Source organism: Perognathus longimembris, chromosome 14, assembly GCF_023159225.1.
Source record: "Perognathus longimembris pacificus isolate PPM17 chromosome 14, ASM2315922v1, whole genome shotgun sequence".
Taxonomy (NCBI): Eukaryota; Metazoa; Chordata; class Mammalia; order Rodentia; family Heteromyidae; genus Perognathus; species Perognathus longimembris.
The window spans coordinates 39434870-39452982 of record NC_063174.1 but is presented as its reverse complement, the minus strand read 5'-3'; the positions used below and the strand labels follow the sequence as shown (position 1 = coordinate 39452982).

At 40.3% G+C, this 18113-nt stretch overlaps 1 protein-coding gene across 6 annotated transcripts in view; it reads right to left on the bottom strand.

Moving 5' to 3' along the window:
* Nucleotides 1-18113, bottom strand: part of Rgs6 (regulator of G protein signaling 6) — a 480138-nt gene that overhangs the window by 216920 nt on the left and 245105 nt on the right. Inside the window, exon 1 of one of the 6 annotated variants that reach the window (XM_048361949.1) lies at nt 15961-15979. The exons of the other annotated variants lie outside the window; for them this stretch is intronic. Coding sequence (XP_048217906.1) covers nt 15961-15972 — 12 coding nt within the window. The 5' untranslated portion in view covers nt 15973-15979. Of the gene's footprint in view, nt 1-15960; nt 15980-18113 lie in introns of those variants that run through there. 6 annotated transcript variants of the gene reach the window in all.

Here is an 18113-nt window from a genome sequence, read left to right as displayed (position 1 = left end):
TTCAATACGTGTCAAGAACTTTAACAACGTTTGTGTCTTTAGGCACAGATATTTCATTTCTAGCCATCATAGGAGATAATTAGAGATGCTCTCAAATGTTTATTTTAAGAGCTACCCAAGATACTGTGGATTTATTATTTACAAGAACAAAAATTATAAATGACTAATAATATAGAACAGTTAATGTGTCAAGAGATAAAATCAAGTCACAGAATTGTGATCACATCGTGTTTCATTATATATGCGTGGAAAGGAAGCTAGATGGAAGTAACTTAAAATGTAAATAGTTCTTTTCTCTTACCTAGAGAACTACAGGCTTTTTTCTTATAATAAGAGCCATAAATAAATAACAAACACACAAACAAATAGGAAAGACTAAGCCATAATATATTATAATTAGTTATAGAGCCAGGTATTAAACATTGTCTGGAAAACTGGATCAAAAAAGGTTTAAAGCATTTTTGAGTGGGGGTGGGGGGTGCTAGTCCCAGGGCTTGAACTTGGGACCTGAACACTACCCCTGAACTTTTTTTTTCTCAAGGCTAACAATCTACCATTGGAGCCACAGCTCCACTTCTGGCTTTTTAGGTGCTTAATTGGAGATAAGAATCACATGGACTTTCCTGCCCAGGCTGGCTTTGAACAGCAATCTTCAGATCTCAGCCTCCTGGGTAGCTAGGATTACAGGAATGAGCCACCAGAGCCTGAAGTTTAAAACCTTTTTAAAAGTAAAACATGAAGAAAGGGAGATGGAGAGACAGTAGAGACCAGGTCTGTGAAACCAAAAACTGCTTGTCAAATAGTATTTCCCACAGGATTGGGGGAGCGACCCAACAGTATGTAACTAAAACCAAACAACTACTCAACATATAAAGGTCAAAAATTGACCTCTCAGTGGAATACAATAGCTCAAAAGCTATGTATGTATGTTCATATAAGACTACTGTCGACATATTGTCTAATACCGACATTACATTTAAAGCCCTAGGCGACTTTTCTTGGGCCTGGCCAGTGGCTACTGTATATGTTCTTGATACATTGTATATTGTATATATGTCTACCTGACCTAGAGAAGGGAAAGAAAAACAGGGCGGAAGATATCACAAGAAATGTACACACTGCCCTACTATGTAACTGTACCCTTTTTGCACAACACCTTGTCAAAAAAATTGTGTTCAATTAATAAATAAATAAATAAGAAAAAGGAAATATCAACTTAAAAAATAAAAATAAAAGTAATACATGGGGTAGGGCTGGGAATGTGGCTTAGTGGTAGAGTGCTTGCCTAACATGCATGAATTCCTGGGTTCGATTCTTCAGTACCACACACAGAGAAAAAGCCAGAAGTGGTTCTTTGGCTCAAGTGGTAGTGTGCTAACCTTTAGCAAAAGAAGCTCAGAGACAGTGTCCAAGCTCTGAGTTCTAATCCCAGGACTGGTTAAAAAACAAACATGGGGCAGGAGGGGATCATGGTCAGTATGCATGGTGACTTGTTGATATTCATATTGAACCAGCATTACTCAAGTTGCCACTGTACACACACCTGGTGTTTCCTTTTCCCACTCTATTTGCTTGCTATAGCAAAGGCATCCATTTCACAGGCCTCCCTATGTAGTTCTACATATCCCAGGCTGGTCTCAAATTAGCAATCCCTCTGAGTCCACCGCTGAAGTGCTGGAATTACAGGAGTGCACCACCATGCCCTCAGATTAAAAGTGGGCACTGGTGGTTCTTGCTTATAATCAAAGCTACTAAGGAGGTTGAGATCTGAGGATTGGCTGAGAAGCCAGCTGGAGCAGAAGCCCACAGAGATTCTTTAATGGACCAGAAAAACGCTGGCATTGGAGGTGTGGTTCAAGTGGTGGAGTGCCTGCTGATGGAAAAAAAAACACTAAGCTTTAGCTGTAGATCCTGAATTCAAGCCCCAGTACTGGAGGGAAAAAGAAAAGTAAAAAGAATAAGAAACAGTATCTCAGATTTGTCTGCCTGGACTGGCTCCAAACCAAGATCCTCACATCTTAGCCTCCTGAGTAGATAGGACTCTGAGTATCAGCCACCAGTACCTGACACAAAAATGACATTTTGATATAGAAAGGAAGTGGAATTATAAAGCTCAATTTTCATAATATCACACAACCTTTCAAATATACCAAGTGCTAGAAACAAAACTTCTAAACTATCAGAGCATAAATATGGAAACTTCAGTATTTACTATTTTAATTTTAGTAACTTAAGAGCTCCCAGAGTAATCTGCTACCATGATAAATTCATATCAATGTAATTAATAACAATAGCACAGCCGGGAACTAGTAGCTGAGCTAAGAACTTAATTAACAGCAACTACTACAAAAATGATTGGTACTTTACTAGCCCAAGCATCACTTGAAAGCTTTGAACTTCAGCTCAGTTTCTGTACTGCAGGCCCAGAAGAAAATGGATAGCCTAGGTAGACTTTCTATGAGTCCATTCCTCATCTGAGTATTGTATCAATGTGAGTGAGAGGGGAAGAGACACAAGGATCAGGACTGGAGGTCTAAACCATGTGGAGGATGGAGGCAGGACACTATATTTATTCAAGGAATTCCCTGAAATGGAAAATTTAAGATTCTTCTAAAAATGCTGGACTGAGGCATGAGGGAATCCCAGCAACTTTGCCCCTCTCCAGTGGGGTCTGTTTGACATGAAAATACTGCAAGGTCCAAACTGGGGGAGCTTTTTGCACATGTGGATTCATGTGAGCCCAGCCCACAGTTTCTAGATATATTTTCTGGACCAGCTACATTTTCTGGACTAGAAATCTAGAGTTAGTAGATTTGGTGTCAGTGGGCATTTGAAAGATTATATCAGAGTTCATACTCCTAGGGTGGCTTCACAAAGGCCTCCAGTCCCCAAGGCTCTACCAGGAGGCTTGTGAATTAGAATATAACATTTTCAGTAGGGAATGAAGGATATAGGAGACAGGTGGATTGGTCTAGAAACCTCATGTGAACTGGTGTTGGACTTGGCAAGTGTAGCAAACACTTTTAAACAGCTGAGGTCCAGAGTTGCATTCTGCTCTGTGCCCAAAATTTTCTCCAGGTATCCATCTTGACCTGAAAGCTCTCTGTTTTGGCAATTTCTCTGCCAAAAGGGCTGGATGAAGTACCTAAAAATATAGACCAGGGCTTCCTTGAAGTTATAGAATGGGATTTATGAGTAATGTGCAGGTATGGTGTATGGATTTCTTCTTAAAATATATGTTCCTGTATACTGAAGAATCAGCAGGCTATTTTATGTTTTGTTTTGCTAGTTTGGGGGTCTTGAATTCAAGGCCTGGGTGCTATCTCTGAGCCTCTTTTTGCTCAAGGCTAAAGTTCTACTACTTGAGCTCCAAAGCCACTTTTGTCTTTTCCTGAGTACCTTTTGGAGATAAGAGTTTCACAGGCTTTCCTGCCTGGATTAGCTTTGAATCCTGCTCCTCAGATCTCAGCCTCCTGAGTAGATAAGGATTATAGGGGTGAGCCACTCGTGCCTAGCTCTAAGGCTGATTTTCATGACCACAGGTTGGTGGAATGATGGCAGGTGGGTGACACTTAGGGACCTCATGCCTGGCTTTCTGCTTGGAGGTAAAGGGTGATCTACCAGGACTGGCAGACTGATGTGGGTCACTTCTCCACACTGGCTTCAACCCAGTCCCCATATCGTCCTCACACACTGAAGGCCTAGCTGCAAGAAAACATGGAAGAAAAAACCTTGAGTTCTGGCAATCAGTAGCTGAAAATTCCAAAAGCCATTGTTTTCTTGTTTTCCAAAGTACCAATTAGAAATTCTTAGACATATGACCATAGTATAAAGCCAGTGCTTAAAGGAAAGGTGTGACAGATGCAGGAATATCTGTAGGCAATGTGGTCTCATGCTACCACAGGTAATATGGTCAAAGAGACACTAGGCAAGGAGTTGAAAACCTACATTATCTTGTGCCTTAACTTCTCAGCCTTTTGACCAGGTAGGTAAGGAGCTCCTACAAGAACAGATGGGGAAGCAAGAGCCCATACACTGTAAAACCTTATAAGTTAGGTATATGTTTCATACCAGGGAAATCAACACTAATTAACTGATGACCTTGTATGGGTAAACCCTATGCTAACCAGCCTATTTCAAGGCTTCAAAAGTAATACACAAGAAGGTTAATAGCATTTTTATTTATAGTAACTTCAATATGAAAACAGACCAGATAACTAGACCAGTAATAAATGGATAGACAAATTATGGTAGGTCCATACTGTGGAATACTACTCAGCGCTAAGATGGGCATAGATTACCAAAATAGGCATGCATGTTTCTCTCTCACATACACAGATGTATTTAAAAAATATGCTGACTTAAAGGGGTTATGCAAAAATAGTATATACTGTGTATTCTTACCCCAAAGAAGACATATTATATGATTATTTAACTACATAAAATGCTAGAATAGGCTAACCTATGTACTACTTTCTTTTTCTCTTTTTCCTTGTCTGTTTGTTTGACTGAGTGGTTTGTTTAGTTTTGTTTCTCTTGTACTTCCTTCCTGTGGCAGTTCCCTCGCTACCACTGTATTACATCTGAGTACCCTGGATACTGTTTATATAGGTAATAGAACTGGTGAAGGGAGAGGGAATACCAAAATCGAAAGACAAAGAACAAAAAGACTAACCATTCAAAAAGCAACACTTACAAAGCCATTTGGTATAAACCAATTGCACTCCTCAGATCTCAGCCTCCTGAGTAGCTAAGGATTACAGGGGTGAGCCACTGATGCCTAGCTGTAAGGCTGTTTTTCATGACCACACACCTGTGAGGTTTCTTGGTGGGAGAGGGGAAGGGGGAGAGGAAAATGAAGGAGGAGGTAACCAGTAGAACAAGAAACGTACTCACTGCCTTTCATATGAATCTGTAACCCCTCTGTATCACACTTTGATAATAAAGAAAAGGAAAAAAACCTTCAAAACTCTGTGTGTATGTGGACGAGGGGACAGTGGGTAAGGTGAGAAATGCCCCAGAAATGACATTAGTAATGATGTTCTGAGTGAAACAAAGTCTGGAGCCTCACTAGACAGTGACATCTCACAGATGCACACATCTCTCAAAACTTGAACAGATAACTTAAAATTTGCTACCTCACTGTATGTCAATCTTACTCTGAAATAAATTGAACACTATTTGGTGATATGCATGCTGAACAGCTTAGCAGTGAAATGTACTGATTTCCGTAATTCAAAATGCATCAGAAAGATGGAGAGGGAGATGGATCTGTGGATAGTAATAAAGTAAATATAGGAAAATATCCACTCAAAATGTAGGTGGTAGGTACCTAGGCACTCACTGTATGATTGTGTTAGTTTTTTGTTTGTTTGAAAATGATCTTAATAATGTGTTGAGAAGGTCCCTAACTACTCTGTTTCATTCTGCCAAGCAATTTTAAGATATTAAGAAAATGAAAGTAGTGATAAACACAGCTGCCAGACTGCCAGGAGAACACATTTTTCAATACATCTTAAGATTGTATTGTCTACAAATCTTGCTTGCTTTCTTTAATTATTGAAGAAGGCATGGAACTCTCTGGTATTAAGACTTTCTATTTGATTTGCAATAAGACATTACTTTAGTAGTAGCCTTTAAGAAGATTTAGCACCCAGAAATGATAGCTCAAGCTTGTAATCCTAGCTACTTGGGAGACAGAGACAGGGGATCAAGGTTCAAGGCCCGCTCAGGCAGGTAAGCTCACAGACTCCATCTCAACCAATGGCTGAGGAAGCATAAATAGGAGAACTATGGTTAGGCATAAAGCCAGAGCTTACTTTGAAAATAACCAAAGCACAAAGAAGTGGAGACACAGCTTAAGCGGTAGAATGTCCGATTAGCAACAGCAGCAGACTTAGGTTCAATCCCTAGTATCTCCAGAAAAACATAAAGATGTAAAGAAAACTCCACTTTCCATAACAACAAATATAGCAATTTCTAGAATTTATATATCCCTATAAAAAAGGTACACCAGATAAACAATACCAGGCATCTGAATTATACTTTTTGGGTTATTTACACAATAGAGTATGCAGAAGATATCTGAAGTCCTTTAATGAGCTACTTACAACTAATAAATTGCTAGACTATATCAGAGCTATGGAATAGTTTAGGGATGCAAAAAGCAGCTACAGAACCAATACATTTCTCCTAGTTTACAAGGCTTAAAACACAGGTGGCTGTTAACTGCTATTAACTCTGGATGTGACACTGTAGATGAAATAAATGTACTAAAAATTATAAAGAAATTAGAAATTGGGCATGATTCATCAGCTCCCAGATATTATTCTCAGAGATATTAAAAATGGGATAAGTTGTTCATCATTGTTTATTTCCATTTTGCCCGAGAGAGGCCTTCTCATCTCTCTGTTGGTCACCAGATTCACTGTTCCCCCAGGCCAGGCTGCCCCTTTATGAAGAGTTGAGACATTGGTTCCCAACACACCCCTGAGTTTTCATTTGACTTTTATTTTGGCTGGGATCATCTCAGATTTCCTTCCCCTCTTTTGCCTCACTGAGCAGAGGCTGGGGTGGTGTAGTCCTCAGGGTCAGGAACACTTGAGTGGAGGGCCTGCTTGATCCAATAGACATCTGGTCTACCTGCCTGCACCTGCCTTGTACCAAAGACCTTTCCAGAAGATGAAGACCATAAACAAACAACTAAAGGAATCTTACAAGAAATGACCATAGTGAGATCAAGTTAAATGTAACAAGGCAACATAACAGGGCTTGCTCCACCAAGAAAATGTAAAATGGCACCTTTTCTTGGGTAGAAGATGGGTCTGACAATATGGTATCTCCCTTGGTTTGTTACCCTACCCTACAAATTTGGAAATGGAGAAATAAAACCTCTCTGCAGAGCTTATAAGCATAAACCAAAAATAGTGGATATAAATGGTGATATGCAAAGATAGCAAAAGAGAACTTGCTCTTAAAACAAGGTTACAATTTATTGAAGGCCCAGGATTAACACATTCAAAGACAGGACACATCAGCCCAATTAGGTGATGGTTGGTGGTAGCAGATATAGTATGCCACTCAAAGGCCCATGGGTGAAGCTTAGTCCTCAGACTCTGGAACTAAAGGTTTTGAAACCTTTAGGAAGCACACGGTGCAAATGTGTGAGTGTGTGGATGTGTGTGCACACATAGTGGTGTCTAGTGGGAAGGTTTAGGGTCATTAGGGTTGGTCTTTGGAAGGAGATATTGGAATCTCAGCCTCTTCCTCTCTCATTTGCTTCTCAGGTGCCATCATGTATATATCTTTGCTCTACTCCATGCTCCCACCACCATATGCTGCCACTCTACAGGCCCAAAAGCAAGAGGGCCAATGATCATGACAGACCTCTGAACTCAAGTCAAGACAAACCTGCCCTCTTTTTAAGTAGATTGTCTCACGTGTTCTGTTACAGTGTCAACAACAACAACAACAAGCAGACTTAGAGAAGCTGGAACTGGTTGTTGTCTCACCCATCCTCCTCCCTAATCCACTGTGGCAGCAAGCAGGGCATCCAGCCTCACAGGGAGCAGCCTAGTGTTGAAGCCAAGGCCCTCACAGGTTTCTCACCCTGTGAGTAAGATCCCCTATCTCAAATCATGTGTGCGATTTCATGCTTGGAAGCAACCTGGTCTTAATTTATATTCTCATGTAAACTCGCCATCAGATAAAATTCACTGTTCAGAGAACATATGCATCTGGTTTTACAGAATCATTTCTTTTCTTTCTCATTGCAAAATAGCCAGCTGGCATTCCTATTTTATACATCCTTCTGAGTCAGGTTAGTTCTCCTAGGTACTTACTCATTCATCTCAGACTGTACAAATCAGAAGTTTGACTGAACACAGATGAATTTTAACCTCAGATGATGGTGACTCCTCTGAGGTACAGCCACCGAGTGGTGTCTCATCAAGGGACTCATCTGTCATCATTGCTTCTTGCCTTCCTCCAAGAGTGAAACAGAATGACTGGCAAAAGTAGAGGCACTACATGCGAAGTTTTTTTGTTTTTGTTTTTTTTTAAATTGAGACACTCAGTGGGACACAGGACACATGACACAGCGATGATGTAGTCTCTTTGCTCTGGGTAGTGGCCACACCATCAAGCATTACAGACCTGTCCCTGTGTTCCTAAGTTAAGCACAACTGCACCTGAATGCTGGGATTGAAACTCTTGCACCATGAACACAATGGGAAAAAAAAAAACTCTGCTGCTCATATTTTCTCTACAAGCAGACCTGTCCTGGAGTACAGCCCGTCAACCTCACACAGTTGGTCATTCTCTCCCATCCCTTCCTGCTTCCTGAGAACCAGCCCAGGTAGCCCAGGTGGTACAGTCCCTCTTCTCTTCATAAGCATCATTTTACAACCAACCCAGCCAAGCACAGAATGTTCACAGAAAATGGTGTTTGATATGTTACACTATTTGCAAGAATGCAGAGAATCAAGTCAGATCCTTCAATGAGGATTTAAACTTAAGTGATATTTCATTTGCAGAGCCTGTGAAAATTGCTACATCAATTCATTTTTAATACAGTTTCTACACCTTAAACTGTTATTAAATTCCAACAAGCTTTGCAATCTATAAACAATTTCCCTACCTGACAAGCTCACATTTTCTCCTTATGGAAGTAAGTACTGAGGCAAGTTTTGTCAGGCAGTCTGATGTTCAAGGTCAAGTGGAAAACAAAGGTCATCTATACCCAAGCCTCTATCTTCTATCTTCCTTCTAAGCAGATGTCCACTCCATGGCTTAGACACCAATGATGGGACACATTTTTCTACAAACATGAGGGCAAAGAGGCCAGTATTGCAAACAAAGAACCCTGAAGAGTGACAGTCTAAAAAACTTTCCTGTTAGCAATGAAAACCTTTTGGGATTTACTCCCTCTCTATCAGAGCAACTTGGTTTGGGTCCAGGCCTCCAAGCCATTGCAGGGTATAGCATATACAAAAACAAAACAAAACACCAGGGAGTACGTAGGCCATACAAGTCACTAGCCTCAATCCTCGTCTCTTACAGACTCCAGTTTCATGGCTTTTGCATACACTATCTTCCTATTATCTTCAGAGGTCATTCTTTTCATTCCATCAGATTTCCACTAACATGTCATTTCATCATTTCCCTTATGAATCTATTATCCTACCCTTACCTAGCCCTACAAGTCTCTATGGTGTAACTCAGCTCCCTCTTTTTTTATTTTTTTATTTTTTTTTTTTGCCAGTCCTGGGCCTTGGACTCAGGGCCTGAGCACCGTCCCTGGCTTCTTCCCGCTCAAGGCTAGCACTCTGCCACTTGAGCCACAGCGCCACTTCTAGCCGTTTTGTGTATATGTGGTGCTGGGGAATCGAACCTAGGGCCTCGTGTATCCGAGGCAGGCACTCTTGCCACTAGGCCATATCTCCAGCCCAGCTCCCTCTTTTTTGTTTTCATAACATGCACCCCAGGGGACCTTGTTTGGTTGGTGGACATTGTTTATTAGCTGATGCCTCTTCCCCATGAGGACAGGGCCTTTGCCTACTGCAGTCATCGCTCCAATGTCTGTTCCTCAAATAGTGCTGATTACATGTCTGCTGGGTGAGGAAATAGGCTGATGCGAATATATCATAATTGGTCATCCCTTATTCCCACTAAATCTACTCTTTTTTTTTTTTTTTTGCCATTCCTGGGGCTTGGGCTCAAGGCCTGAGCACTGCCCTTGCTTCCTTTTGCTCAAGGCTAGCACTCTGCTACTTGAACCACAGCGCCACTTCTGGCCATTTTTTCTATATATGTGGTGCTGGGGAATTGAACCCAGGGCTTCATGTATACGAGGCCAGCACTCTTGCCACTAGGCCATATCCCCAGCCCCCACTAAATCTACTCTTTGATTGCATGGAAACTGTCAGTCCCTGAAGTTAAGTGAAACCACAATGGCAATGGTTTTGAATTAATGTGATCCTTAGTTTTGTGCCCAAGTATTGTGCATTAACTTACTAAGGTACATGCACTGCTTATTTTAACCTATGACCACTTCACTCTTGGGGAACTTAGTCCACTGGCAACTCCAGTGAACACTATTCAATCTTCCTAACATCAGCATCAACTTCTCCTTTTTAGACTCCATTGCCCCATCCCCAAACTCCTGCAATCTGTTGCCTGCTTAACCACCCACCTTCTCTACTCTTATCTGTTACTTAGCTCTCTGAATAAAGAGGGGAGATCTTCAAGTACCACTGATGTACATTAGCTTTACATACATGGTCTTTATGACCAGGAAAAATGAGAAGAGCAATGGAATATTGAGGACCCCTGGAAGGTTAGAAAGAGGATTGGTCAGGATTCTCTGGAGTGAGTCAGGTACATAAGTGTGCACATACCTACGTGTGCACAGGTAGTGTGCACTCTACCTGTGCAAACACACATTATGTTCATATATCTAGATATATAGTTCAAGGAAATGGCTTCCTGATTATGCTCTCATTCCTCACATCCTCAGCTAGATCTTCAAAATCCCACTCTAGCCTCTTCTCTTTGGGCAGGTGAATTGGTTTTCAATGACTCAAGGTTATTAGATCTACCTCCTTCAAATGTCTATCTTAAGTATATAAATCACTCTCTCTGCTGGTAGCCATTGTTGGCTTTTCTTCTCAATGCTGACCAAAAGTCCCAGAAAGGACAGGAATAGATATCACAGGACAATCCCTCTCTTTTCCCCACAGGAGAAGATACCAGGGCCAAATCGGAAAAGCAAAATGGAGATTAGTTGTTTAGCCTAGCCCAGCCTGTCCTTATCCATTCCTTTGGAAGTATCTCCCTTCCATTTGGTTCTCTTAAGACTATCAACTGGATACTGCTAGATGATAATAGCTCAGAGAAAGTTATCTGTCACATACTATATCCTCTGAACAAATGGCTGGTTCTTGAGATGTAGGGAACTAAGGTATATCTTAGGACAAACAGGGTCCTTTCTCAGTAGGGTTTTGTACTGATGATGGAGGTGTGAGTCTTGTTATTCATGCAGCACACCAGCTGTAAGGATAAGATATGAGATCTGCCAGGGGTCACAGATGCCACCAGAGAAGCTGGAAGTCAACAAACAGTCAAAGGCAGGGATGGGGGAGGGGTGCAAAAATACTGTTTGAGTTCCAAGAATCTCTGAAGGTAGTTTTGTCCCCAGAGTTCCCAGTTCATTGAGCTAGGGCATTTATGCATAGTTTGGGCAGTGCCTTTCCTACTTTTATAACAAAGTCTTAAATATTATTAAGAACCCATCCCTGAGAAATGTGTAAACAGAACCCTAAGTGGCTCTACCAGCCATCTGGAGAGATGAGGAGCCAGAATCAACCCTCTGACATGGTGCATATTTAACAGCATGAGAAAGAGCACTGCTGCTGCCACAGGCCCTGTAAGATACCCAAAGGAAACATCAGAGTACAATAGACAGCCCAAGCCTAGGGGAACCAGATGGAAACCAGGTATCAATTGATTGTCAGGAACACGATTTTCCCCTTGAGGGTCAAGTCCTGCTTGATCAAGGAATGAGGGAATTGGGGCTGGTCATTAAAGGCCATTAGTGTAGGTATTGGCTTGTAGGAGGTGGAGCAGAAAAATGACTTCAGCATACAGTATAGATGGAGACAGATTTTTAACTCAAAAGTACTCATAGTACAATTAAAAAAAACTTCTTGTTTCCATTCCTTAGAGTTCATTTGGATAAGCATCATTTTATATGATCATATGCACATAGCTATTGAGCCCTTGTGATCCTCTCCTAAAAATATCTTCCTTTGGTCTCACTATGTGAATGTTTAGAGTCCTGTTTAATCAATTGTGCCCAAGTGTAATGTTTGGGGTTCTTTTTTTTCCTCTCTCTTTTTTTTCTGTTTTTTTTTCTTCTTATTGTCATTGTTTTTGATTTCTGAACCCTTGTCTTGTTATGTAAGTTTATCTGATTTGGGGACGGGAAGGGGAAGCACAGAAATGATGAGACAAAGGGTGAATTCAGCAGTGATATTCACTAGGCTTTATACTGTAATGCAACTTGAGGGGACAGGGGTTGGGAGGGGAAAAAAACTGGAAGAAAATGAGAGAGGGGTTGGCACTGTATTTTATGAGCTATTTCCATTGGGGAAAGTTGAATTAAAAGTATGTGGACAGAGCCAGGCACCAGTGGCTCAGGCCCGTAATCCTATTTACTCAAGAGGCTGAGATCTGAGGCTTGCAGTTCAAAGGGAGCCCAGGCAGAAAAGCGTGAGACTCTTGTCTGTACTAAACTACAACAAAAGTGGAAGTAGAGCTGTGACTCAAGTGGTAGACCAGTAGCCTTGTGCATAAAAGCTCAGGGACAGCAGCCAGGCACAGAGTTCAAGCCCTAGGATGGGAAAAAAAAAAAAGAATATGGACAGGATTATTTTCAGCAAGTATATCTATCATGATTTCATATGGCAGAGGAGACATAAATGAGGAGTGACTATAGGAGAAGAAAAGTGGAAAATGTAGGAAAACACCTTATTTTCCATCTTAATTTAATAGCATCCACAACCATCAAATCTTTCTTGTCTTTTACCCTCCCTAGTCTTCCTTTTCCTCAGTCCCTCATTCTGTTCCTTCTTTTCCCAGTCCTACTACTGCCACCTCCATACAAGATCACTGGTCACTCAGATTGTTACAACAACCACTTAGTCAATTCCCAGTAAGTCTCCTTGCTCTGACATCACTTGCCTACATTCCCAAGAACTTACCAGAGTCATCTTTCTCAAATACAAACCTTCTGTCATTCCTCTGATTAAAATCATCTGATGGCTCCCTACTAACAAGAAGATAGAGCAAATGTATGGTCCTGGCAACCTACCGTGGTGTTTTACACTTGTTCTTGCTGCTCCTCCTGGTTGTTCGGGCAAATCCTGCTTATCCACTCAGATTCAGCCCCCAAACCCTCTTTCTCTGGCACTCTCATATAAAATAGGTGCCCTCTCTCATTCTGGGACATGTGTGTCTTTTTGATAATTTGTACAGGACTGTTCTCTTCCCCACTGAGGTTCCTGATGTATGTTCATGAATACAGATCTCAGCTTATGGCATCAAACTGATGGCTTTCAACTTTAAGGTGGTGCACAAGTGATAGGCTGCAGTAAAATCCCTACTTCAAGTTTTGAACTTTGACCTTCCCAAGGACTAGTGATGTGCAACACTACACTATGCCTTGTGAAGCAGTGCTTGATAGCAAGCAGCCAATGGCCAGGAGGACAAACAACGCTGTGTTGCCATGTTAGAATGACCAGTAGGTTAAGTATAGAAAATGCATTTTTAATGCATGGTATATTCAATTTAGGATCAGTTTAGCTGGACATTACTCAATCTGTCATACTTTGAAAGCACCTGCAGTTTGCTTGGTGATTGGTGCTGGGAAAGGTTGTCAAAGCCTTTAAGATCACTATCGCTCAAAACAACTCAGGATATTAAAATGAGGAAATAAAGGAGGCACTCTCCAAACCCCTTCACTATGAAAGTAAAGGGAGAAAAAAGATATACTCTATTGTTAGTTTGATTGAACACATGCATTTCAATATTAAGGCACGTATAGTGTCTGCATGTCTCAAATCAGTTTTACAAACATGTCCTTTGAAATTGGGGCTCCTTGTCCAAGTGAGTAGAGGTGGATGGAGACAGTGTGTGTATTTGGATGGTCTGATTTAGTTGGTGTGCCCCACAATGGATTAAATATTCAGACTCAGAGGTGTAGTATGGAACCGTAAACTTAGACTTACTCACCAAGCTCCTGATCCACTGATGCCATGAGTGCATGGGCCACACTTGGAATAACAGTCTCTACAGGATTTACACAGGATAAAAAGGATATCTCTCCTGGTCACCATAGCCAAGGTATGAATCAGCCCAGATGCTTCTCAATGGATGAATGGATCAAGAAAATGTAACATATATACAATGGAATTTTACTCATTCATGAGAAAGAATGATATTGTGTCATTTGTAAACAAATAGAAATACCTGGGGGAAAAATATGGTAAGTTAGTCAGGCCCAGAGAGGCAAAGGATCTGTGCTTCCCCTTATATGTGGAACCTAGAGTTGGTTTATAAACTCATAAGCATTGACTGAAATATGGTAGATTCAAGGGTGATCTCAACAGTGTAATTCCTTAGAAAGACAAAATCAAAGTTCAGCAAAATAAGACTTGAAAGCGGGGGGGGGGGGCAGTGCAGAGGAAAGAGGTTGTAAAGTGAAGAGTGGAAGAATACAGTCAAGAAAATGTGCCTCCTACAACTAACTTTTAGAAGGGGGAGGGAAGAATGGGTAAGGATATTGAAAGGGGTGATATTGATCAAGATAGACCCATAAACTACCTTGTTAAATGGCAATTGTTTTATACAACTATTAAAGATAAGTTTTAAAAAGGGAGACATGGACTTAGGTGGAGGGGAGCAGATGAAGAGAAGAAAAGGGGAGAATGTAGCAGTAAAAATGCAATGCATATGCTATAAAATTGAGGAGGGGGAAGCGGTGGGCTGAGAGAGACGAGTGAGAATGCTCAAAGTGGTGACATTGATAAAGACACATAAACTGTTTTGTTGAATAGCAACTCTTTTGTACAACTAAAGATAATAAAAATATATTTTTTAAAAAGATGATAGCTCTCTGCCCCATAACTATGAAATGCAACTGTAGCTAATTTCCTCTTTTCTCCCAAAGATCCATTCATATAGACATAGTCATTCATGTCTCATAGGTTAGCCACTAAGAAGACAAAAGAAATCACATTCTTGGACTCACACACTTTGATAGGATAGCTAGATTCTAAAGATTTTACATCTGATAAAATGTGCTTAACAAGAATATATCAATTAAAATGCTCCCTTCTTTAAAAACTCTACTTAGGGAGGACAAATTATAACTTGCTTTAGAAGCTGCCAAATGTCTAATTAAAAATGATTTTAATGGTGTTTGCAGTTTTTTTTTTCCCTTTGAAAATTCAGACACTGAGTCTGATTGCCTTTGGGGAAGGTGTGGGCATTGGCTATAGATTTGGATTTTTATTTATTCTTAGGTTTCCAGAACAAACTGAAAATTACATCTAAATACCCTTGACACTGAATAATTTACTTTCAAGCAAAAGAAAACTTGATTCTAAAAGAACTTGTTTCTTTAGAGAATTTGAGATAAGCCCAAATAGCAGCAAAAAACCAAATGTGAATGACTAAAGGCAAAGAAATGAGCATAAACATCTACTAATGAGCACTCTCATAAATAAAATGCATGCATAAATATTTAGAGAATTAGAGGCCAGTACACATGGTAAAATAGATGAATATTATTGTAATAGATATTTAAAATATACTACATAAAGAAATCAGATTTTACATAAGTACAATGTAATGATATTTTGAAGCAATAAGTACAGAATATTTACTATAGCATTAACATTATACGCCTTCTGTGGTGATATTACAGGAGTCCTTATTTTTCTTTTTTCTAAAGGGAAGAGTTTTTCAAGAAAAATCTAATGCATAACAGGCCCAAATTCAGTCCAGGACCTCTCTCATGTGTCCTTGGACTAGTGCTGACATTGCAAAGACAAAGAGTAGACCATGCCATCTCAGGTCATTCATTGGATGGAATTCTACTAGCTCCATTAAACATGGCTTTCACTGCATTTATTTATTTATTTATTTATTTATTTATTTATTTATTTATTTATTCATTCATTCATTCATTCATTTGTACCAAATATGTATCAGACCTTAAGGAGTGAATGCAGGAAACCTGGGACTTGCCACCCAAGCCAGATGACATCTAATATTTTTGTGGGAAGTAGACATGGTGGCAATTTCATCCTGATGTAGAAGGCTATCAAGGCAATGTAAGTCTTAGGTGAGTTATTTGTTCAGTCGGGTTTGAAGGCATGTTAGCTATTAAATGCTTACCAAGGGCAACATTTTGATGAGCTCAAGTGACTGCATCTACTCAATACCGTAAAAAAGTATGCTGGGGGCTGATGGCTCATGCCTGTAATCCTAGCTACTCAGAGGCTGAGATCTGAGGATTGCAGTTTGAAGCCAGCCCAGACAGGAAAGTCTGTGAGACTCTTATCTCCAATTAATCCCAGAAAAAGCTGGAAGTGGCACTGTGGCTCAAGTGGCAGAGTGCTAGCTTTGAGCAAAAGGAGCTCAGGAACAGCAGCCAGGCCCAAAGTTCAAGCCTCAGGACTGGCTAAACAGCAACAACAAAATCTACCATTCTAGCTACATGCATTTGCACTAGAAAGTTCAAAGAAAGTAAAAGACAATGTAACCCTGTTGTAAAACATTTGCCTAGGCATATGCTAGGTAGGTCCTGGCTTTGAGTGCCAACTCTACAAAAATGCCTTCTTGCCTCAATGCAGACTGACAACACCAGGAAATTTCTGACTAGCCTCACAGCCACAGGGCTGGGGAAGCTGAACATGGAATATGTACTCTAGTTGTGTGGTTTGTTGAATTCAATAGCAGCTGAATTCACAGATATGCTAGGCTCTTCATGGGCTATGGGAGGAAATTATTGGGACTCTGAGAGTTGTAGCAAATGTCTTTCTCCCCGTAATGTCTTCTTCTGCCCCTTCTTGCAAGTGTCTTGTGCCATCCAGAGGAATCTGAGTGTTTGGGAGCTAGGTAGATTCCTGGGCACAATCCCTAAAGCTCTAAGCGCAGGTATTATTTTTTCAGGTGTTTTCTGATGTAGTTGTTCTTCCCATCACTTGTGGAGGGAAATACCCCAATCCCATTAGAAAACAACAGCCCTCTGGATTTCTGGACAGGTTGAAGCAATCATCTCTGTTCTTTCGATTGAACTAGTTTGCTTCCTATGAGTCGAGTGTCATTTGTTAATCACTAGGTGGGATAGATCATCCCACCTTGGCTATTTCAGTTTGACTTTCCAGATTATATCTTCATGCATGGCTTTGAAATGGGTCACATGTACCTCAACCAATCACTACTAATACTCATTGTAAGCAGAACCACTACTTCACACACTGACTAGAAGCCGAACACAAACTGATTTCTTCACCCCACAATCACTGCCTGGGATGAATGATGGTTTAAAACAATGAGAAGTTTAATATAATCCATCAGAGGTGATGATCAGAGGTGTACTCAATATCCAGCAAAATGGACTTACTAATTGAACACCAATGCTACATTACAGTTTTGTTTGAAATCATTGCAAGAATATTTTGAAGAGAGTGAATTACCTGTCAGACAAAACCAAGGCCAGCTTCATGAGGCTGTTACCTCGCTGTCTCCACAGTGAGAACTGGTGGGAATAGCGCAGAGGTTTTCTAGACTGATCTTTTTTTCTCCAAGCTCATTGTGAAGTCTAATGCAAAGCTTTCATCAACAAATCTGAACTCTTGAAGGGAAATCTTTATAGAATTTGAAGGAGCTGTAATTAGCATGCAGTTAAGCCTCATTAATTTGGATTCTACAAACATAAAATTTATTACAATTTGTCTGGAATTGCAATAAAGTTGAACTTTGTGATATAAAGCTAGACATTTTAATGTAAAGTAATGTGATAAATAAAACTTCTCAGGATATATTTAACACTCCTTAGAATACTACATTTTGGAGTAGAACATCACTCTGAACAAATAACACCAATCAGTTACTACTGTTCCATAGTAAACAAAATTAGCGCTTAAGGCTCCTATTTTCCAGCCCAGGCAATTTCATTCTGATTATTACTGACAAGATCTCTATCAGTAGGAAATACTAATAAAATACTTATAGTATTCAATAAATATTAACATTTCACCTATACCCCAGACATTCAGCAAAAACACTTGGTGGTGTAAAGTTTACAACAGCCACATGACTTTTTGTTTAGTGAACTCACCCCTCATTAATGCAGTTTCTGTCATTTCCACTATGACTATCACAGCTCCCTTTACCTGACCTTAATTCCAGCTTATTAAAGAGATCCAATTTATAGTAGTGCAAGTTCTAGTATCATAATGACTTCATGGGTTCAGGAATGGGCTCTATCCCACCCTGGCACTCTGCAATCTTCCATAATGAAAATAGAATCCTCACAGTGTCTG